The sequence below is a fragment of the Branchiostoma belcheri genome, unplaced genomic scaffold (genome assembly GCF_001625305.1).
Source record: "Branchiostoma belcheri isolate BF01 breed outbred unplaced genomic scaffold, Haploidv18h27 scaffold7, whole genome shotgun sequence".
Classification (NCBI taxonomy): domain Eukaryota; kingdom Metazoa; phylum Chordata; class Leptocardii; order Amphioxiformes; family Branchiostomatidae; genus Branchiostoma; species Branchiostoma belcheri.
The window spans coordinates 1,508,424-1,516,283 of NW_017804353.1; the positions used below are offsets into that span (position 1 = coordinate 1,508,424).

General features: G+C 44.2%; 1 protein-coding gene across 1 annotated transcript; it reads left to right on the forward strand.

The window, feature by feature from the left end:
• The first annotated feature begins 4,523 nt into the window (after window positions 1-4,523).
• On the forward strand, window positions 4,524-6,994 carry LOC109484568 (C-type lectin domain family 4 member M-like). The gene is made up of 5 exons (XM_019787891.1): window positions 4,524-4,743; window positions 5,442-5,587; window positions 5,732-5,948; window positions 6,211-6,612; window positions 6,772-6,994. Exons 1-5 carry the CDS (start codon window positions 4,524-4,526, stop codon window positions 6,780-6,782), a joined length of 996 nt encoding a protein of 331 aa, XP_019643450.1. The 3' UTR covers window positions 6,783-6,994.
• The last annotated feature ends 866 nt before the right edge of the window (window positions 6,995-7,860 follow it).

Genomic DNA, 7,860 nt, shown 5'->3' on the forward strand with positions numbered 1-7,860 from the left:
CTTCGGGGGCAAGACATGTACATGTACACTACGTTGGCCAGGCCGTTTCCAACTGAATCCAGCTGGATACAGCCTTGCCAACATGGTGTCTACCTGCGAAGAGATTGCTGTAAGCTTACTGTCTTGGGACAGAAAGTGTGTAGAATCTAGAAAGTTGTAGACGTACCTACGATCGGTCGGTAGTCCACACATCCAGTGCACTGACAGTGCGACCACGTTATCCCACAATGTCCCCCGGCTGAACAGCAAGGGAGGGCGTTAATGTTGCCGGTCGGGTCGCACTCGGCCGACTTGCCGTCAGGGAGGGGGAAACCGGGTCCACACCGTCCAAGGCTCCGTAATCTTCTTGTTGACCATTCTAGAAGCATCGCACATTCATGGAAAGTTAACCCACGTTTTACATGGAAATAGAGGACAGAATTCTGTTCCGACAAATCGTGTATGGATAGCTCAGCTGTCCCCACAGTTTTATCTGTACTAAGAAGCTGAAAGATATAGAGCATCTACATAATTGCAACAACTGTGTCATCTGCACTCATTCGAAAGACACGAACATTATGAACAGAAAATTTCCTTCAAGAACGCCTTTTTCGACAAACCATCCCTATCAAAGCCCATCTGTTCCTAACGTTCTACATGTACTAAGAAGATAGCCTCTACCAGGCGTTCAGAAGAGGCTGGAAAGAGTAGAAATTGGCAAAATAGACAGATAACATGCAAATGGAATGTCAAACTGAAGTCCTTTAGCAGAACAACCTCCCTGGCATGTTATCTGTTTATTTGACCAATCTCTACTCTTTACAGCCGCTTCTGAAGCCTGGTAGAAGTTGCTCAGAAACCGGAAGATGCAGCATTAACAGTGCTCTCTCTACCCCAGCATATCTTTTTACGAAAAAAATGTCTTACCGAAGTCCTGCGGCCTGATCATGATCCTTGAGTGCTTGAGTGAGACATATCCCTTCCATTCTAGCCAGTTCATTCCCCTGGCGCGACAGTTCTGCGAACTGTACTCGGGGTTGCTCGTGGAGCTACACTCGGTCTTGTAAGGTCCGTTCAAGTAGACCTCGCCACAACCATCTGGGTACCACCAACCTCCGGACCCGAACCTTTCCAGGAGACAAAAAAAAAGAGAAAAGAAACGGGTGTCACGATTCATGTTGTTTTTGTTCGTTGTTTCTACCCGAAGGTTATATTTCTGGCGCATTGCTAAAAAGCTCCTCTTGGTAAGACTTAACGTAGCATTAAGCGATAATCACTGAAGACAACTATTCAAAATCAAAGCAAGATAAACTTTCCAACGTTTAAATCATATTCTCTATGAAACACATATCATGCATAAACATATGTATAAATATACATGTGTTACTCAAAGGCTGCATATCTGACAAGTATCTGACCATGCGGCGCAGTTATTGACATTGCCGTCGTTGTCTTGGTCCTGAGTGGTGAACATGTTGCCGTCTGCGTTGTACCGCCCGTTGTTGTCTGGTCTGGTGATGCCGTCACCCGCGGTACCGGAGTAACCAGAGATCGCCAGTCTGGGGAAAACGTACGGTAACAAACGTCATTTCTTTTAACGTACATTCCAACATTTCATGACTAGACTAGACTAGACATAGTGACAGCACACTCAAGTAAAATCAACTTATTTGCCACCAACGCAGAGGACGACTACAGGACACGACAATACACGGGAAAGTCGTGTAAACTGCCTTTTCCAAGAACACAGGATCGGTTGCATGTCAGGACTCGAACCCGGGACCTCATGGTTCCGAGTCGAGCACTCTGCCGCTACGCCACACGACACCACGAACTAATGCCATTGAACATACCGAGGTAAAGGTTCTAAGACCCTACTACCCAACTATATCATCTGGCTGAAAGATTTTGCATAAGATATGTCGATCTAGTTGAAAATTTACTTTGACACAAGCTTAAGACAACAGCAACCTAAGTATCCTATTGAAAACCTTACCTGTACTTGTCCGCTGCGCTCCCCACCCTGAAGCTGCTATATTCCGCATAGGCCGTGGACTCGTCCCAATCGGTCAGATCAACACGGAGGATGTACCCTTTCTGTGCAGTAAACGACGTTTAAGTTACAGACAGTTGTATCAAGAATCGTGCATGATCCAGAACCATGTTACTGATACTGTTACTCTATCAATTCTGTATCCAGAACCGTGCCTGGGGCAAAATCTACATTCTTGGATAAGCGGAGACTATCCAGAACCGTGCCTAATCCTAACCCTAGCCCATTCAGACATAGAACTAGATAGACGCGGTTCTGACATCAAAAACGCCTATGAAAAGATTGCTTGGGAAATGAATCAACGATGAAAGAGCACAGAGGCTCTTTATTCTTCGAGTTGAGAGCAGAAGAATTTCAACACAAATAAAGATGGATGCACTCAAAACTCTTTTTGGGGTGAGAAGACCGGCGTGGTTGCCAGAGCCACGCACTGCTCTTCTAACGCTATAAGAACAAGAACAGAGATGTGCCTGCCTGGTTGGTCAGCCGATGTAGTTTGTCCAACCCCAGCCAGAACTCTCCCTCTAGGCTGCCGAACCCCTGCTCGTACTCGGACCAGGTTCGGTTCGCAAACGTCTCCGAACCGTCCGTTCTTCTTTGGATGACCGTCCAGCCAGCTGGGGTAGGAGAATCATAAATACCATTAATTACCTTTTATTCACAACAATTGTACAAGGTAAAACGTATGGCATTTATTGATATACAAGAAACATACAGTGAGACGAATCTACCTTGCAAACACTGGCTGATTATGGGTTTGTGAATGTACTTTTTTATTTCATTTCATTTATTTTATTCTATTCTATAATGTATTTGCAATTGGACGGTCAATGGTCAAATTTCTAGCATTCAGACACTTCTAGATATTGCCCTATGTGTCTATCTATCTATCTTGTGGACATGTTTTGGTGATTTTGCCATTGAAAATAGCTAGTAATTGAGTCCCATTGTTCTTAAGTTTTTGATAAAACATGCGTCTTTGAAGCGTTGGCAACACATGAGGGCTTTCATCTTTTTAGAATGCTTGCTGAAACGATTGACGTCACATGCGAAGCGGTTTTTTCATCTACGAAAACAGAGAGAAGCTTTTCGCGCTCGACATTACATGTATACATTCAAGACAATCCTAAATAGCAAGTCTCCACAGCGCAACTCTTACCTGAAACCTGGAAGACCTCGACTTCACACAGGGACAGAACCCTCTCACTCCCGGGTAGGCTCACTCCGACGTACCTCCCCCGTATCCCTCCGCACTGGACCGTCATCTCGGTCTGCCCCTCGGGAAAGCTGTGGTCGCCTGGAAGGATCATCAAGGTGTGACTTGATCGAAAAAATTTGGTCTCTTTACTAACGAAACATTCAGAGAATTGTCTGTCTAACCAGTCCAAATAAGTGTGTGTGTGTGTACTTGTGTGTGTGTGCGTGTGTGCATGTTTGTTTGTTTGTGTGTGTGTTTGTGTGTGTGTGTGTTTGTGTATATGTGTGTGTGTGTGTGTGTGTGTGTGTTTGTGCGGTGTTAGCAGGTTTAATTTTTAAGGTATATTCACAAATTATTACGCAGTAACGTAACGTCACAATATCGATAATGATCAAGATTTTAACAACCATCCCTTGGAATATAAAGCCAGGTCTTAACTGTGGTATTTTGTCTTCTGAATGGAAGGGTAAGGATTTTTATCCAAATCCAACAGGCTCAACATGATAACGTAAAACGTCTAAAAACATGAACAACGGCCTGAAATGGGGAGGGGTGTCATGTTTTTGATATCAATGTTTATTCATTCCGTCATGTATTTGTTACACAACAAAACGTTTTAGGCGATCTAACAGTGAAAACATTATCGAGAGATGTCTTTTCGTGGGCAAATTATACCCAAACGTACGTGACTAGAAATTTGAATGAACTAGAAACCTCCACCAGGACAATAATTCTTATTCCCAGCCTTTGGGCGTTGTACGGAATTGAATATCACCTGGGGTGAAGGTATGAAATGCAGATAGACCGAGAAAGGAGATATTTAGCCTGTAAAACCGTTTGTTCCACTTCAGAATTATATTTCAAAGGAAGAAAAAAGAAGTAGGAGTATTGCTGTAGTTATTTTCACCCCATCTAGCCAAATTTCTACTATTTTGCCGGCAACCAAAGAAGTGGGAGGGGGGCATCTCTGCTACATGTGTATGTGGCAACGTTGGTTCCTGCGCACAAGTCTTGAGCATTTAAGGATTACATTAAGAGTTCTCCTGTATGTTTGAATAGATCTGTTTGATGTTTCTGCTACAAGCCTAGATTAACTTCTTTTTCTACGAAAATGAGTCTGCCTCTTGCAGAAAAACAAAATGCCATCACATCACCCCATGTAACGTCATTCTGCTAAATAATGGAAAACGTGGCGTGACTTTTTGCAGACTAATTAAGGTAGTAGTTCCTATATTCATGATTTTTTCACAGCTATACACTGCGCAACAATACAGTCTGCACAGTACGGTCGAAATGTACGAGCAGGCAGAGCCTGTCCGGTTGCCTGTGTCCGGCCCCGGCAGCCGCCAAACCAGCGGGCCGCCGCCCCAACCCCGTCCCGTCCGTCAGAGTGGTTCTCGCGGGTGTGTTCGCCACGGCAAAGGCGCTTCTGACAAGCAGCGGGAAGACCAGGACACGTCTTCACACACGTATGAAGACGCCGAGGCGGTGAAAGGTTACGCAACGTCTGCAGGTAACCGGCGCTTTTCATACCTGCCTTTTATTATTGCAGTGGATATTTGTACCACCAGAAGAAAATACACTTGTACAGAGGGTATATAATCACCGACCGACTATTGCATACTTTGCTGTATGGGTAAATTTGGTGACATTAAATCTACGGATCCTAAAAATAGGATCGTTAGGTAGGGATTATATCTGTTTTTTTTTCGTAGGTTTGGTCCCCCAAGCAGTTTGTTTTGAATTCAAAACTGCGGGAGCGTTATTGCATTGTAAAATTTTTGATAAGGGCTGTGTGTGTTTCTGCATATTTGTAGTCAGCATAAGTTTAGAAGCCCTGGATGGATTGCCATGATATTTGGTATGATTATAAAAATGAACAATTTTAGGGAAGTAGCTGGCTTAGGCTGAAATACATGTAAATGAGCACTTAATTTGCATCGGTAATAAAAAATCCTCTAATTTCATTGCTTTTTTTATAATGGAACCTTAATACATATAGCATCTATATTGTATGGCAGGTGGACCATTAACAGACACCAACTATGCAAATGAGGGTCTAATTTGCACAATCAATACGAAAACGCTACTTTTCCGTAGGGGTAAATTACGGGTATTTTATACTCATGACATATTTACTTAAACTGAACATCACTATGCGTAAATGTTGACTTAAACAAAAACCTGAGCGACGTACGTTTTTCCTACCAGACCGCGCGTATCCGGGTGGAGCGAGCGGCCGCCGTGGTGTCTGTAGCTTCCTCCGCGCCCGCCGCAGCTGCCTAGCCGCCGGCATCGCCGTGCTACTGAGCCTATGCGCCGTGGGACTCGCCCCTCTGACGTTCAGCACCAAACAGGTAACAGTCATGTACCGTAAAGCTTGTTGTCCAGCTATTTTTCTCATTCTTATTCTGCTTTTTAGGAGGGTGCTAATTTTCTGCATTTTTGGGTAAGTTTGCTTCTTACGTTCGGTATTCTGACGTACGTAAATACGTTCATAGGAAATATCTCAATTGTCGACAACTGTGAAACGCGTCCAAGACGAAATACGCCAACGGGCCGCCACTGTTGACGCCTTGAAACGCGACCTAGACGCCTTGAAGCGCGACCAAGACGCCTTGAAATGCTACCAAGACGCCTTGAAGCGCGACCTGGACAACGAGCGCAACCGGGCCGCCACCATTGAGCCGCGTCTTCACGCAATTGGGAAGACTTTACGTAAATTGGTTTTCAGCCATTATGTTAATTCTATATGTTAGTCTATTTGCCAACATTCATTTGTTGGAAAAAAGTATTTTGGGACACCATTACATCACATGTTTGTGTGTTTGTGTGTGGGGCAATATGTTATATTTCAAACGCACGGTTGTCTGTTATCAAATACAACTCCTAGATTTAATGTTGGTGAAGAATATATTGCACGTATGTCACAATTTTCAACATCTTTTGCCTGTTTTTGAAAAAAAAACGTGTTTTTCAGCATCTTGTCCCGAAGGTTACACAATGTGGCGTGGAATCTGCTACAAGGCATTCGACACACGCAAGCCCTTCAGCGAAGCGGCCGCGGCCTGTCGCGAAGACGGCGGCACCCTCGCCATGCCTCGAGACGCTGACACCAACACCTTCCTGGTCTCCCTGTACAAGGCTGTGCCCAACAATGAGCGCTTCTGGATCGGCCTGCACGATCAGCGCGAAGAGGGAAGGTTTGAGTGGATTGACGGTTCTGCACTTGGGTCGTACAACGCCTGGGGTTCGGGACAACCGGACAACGCTTTCGGCAAGCAACATTGCGTCCTTTACTCCAATTACAAATGGCTGAAAGACAAGTGGGCCGACGCATTGTGCTACAAGCTGTATTACTTCATATGCCAGGCTGCTCCAGGTACCTACTAGTATTGTATCCGTACTATTTCCTGATATATCCAGCAATCATGTCACTGCTTAATTATAAGTGCCCATCAGAGTAAGGCGGCAGACTATCATTGCTCTTAACTAAATCATTCCACAGCTCATCCCTGATAATTCTGATTGCTTTTTTCAGGATGTCCATAGGCGACAGGCGGGAGTCTCACCACTACTGTGCAGCGGCTCTCCGACCATCCGCAGTCAAACCAACAAAGTAAAACTTAAGACCGGCAATTATAGCAGTGGTTTAGATCTTTTTTTTTCAAATGCTCACTACAAGTTTATCATTCTACACAGTAGAAATGCTGTATGGAATGAAGTAGTACTGTACCAAGGTAGTCACGCTTGCTTCCACACGAAAAAATTGTCTACTTAATATAAATATTTAGACAAGTCACAGAATGTCCTTCTGATGGCAGAATCATATCAACTTTACATGCTGAAAATGAGGGCAACATTCAGATGTAAGTTTTCCTGACTATGTCTCTTCTGACACTTCATAATAATAGCCATGCAATGCATGTACATCCCATTTGTCAGTGTATTTATTTTTGTACATTGGTGTGGACAGATTTGATGTGTGTTTACAGTGTGCGCGTGCGTGTATGTGCGTGTGTGTGCGCGCGCGTATGTGCAGTGTGTATGTGTGTATGTATGTATGTATGTATGTATGAATGTATGTATTTATGGATGGATGGATGAGTGGGTGTATGTATGTATGTATGTATGTATGAATGGATGTATGTATGGATGTATGCATGGATGTATGTATGAATGTATGTATGTATGTATGAATGTATGTATGTATGTATGTATGTATGTATGTATGTATGAATGTATGTATGTATGTATGTATGTATGTATGTATGTATGAATGGATGGATGGATGGATGGATGGATGGATGGATGGATGGATGAATGGATGGATGGATGGATGGATGGGTGTATGTATAAATGGATTGATGGGTGTATAGATGGATGGATGGGTGTATGTGTGTATAGATGGATGGAGGGTGTATAGATGGATGGATGGGTGGAGGGGTGGATGGATGGGTGTATAGATGTATGGATGTATGTATGGATAGAGAGATCGATGGATGTTAGTCACCTCCACAAGTCGGACTGGACAGAATGTCCGTGTCCGCGCTGACGTGCAGCCGGAAGGGGTTGATCCTCTCCGGGGCGGCGTCGGCCCTGTTCACGATGGTGACGTGGCTGACGGCGC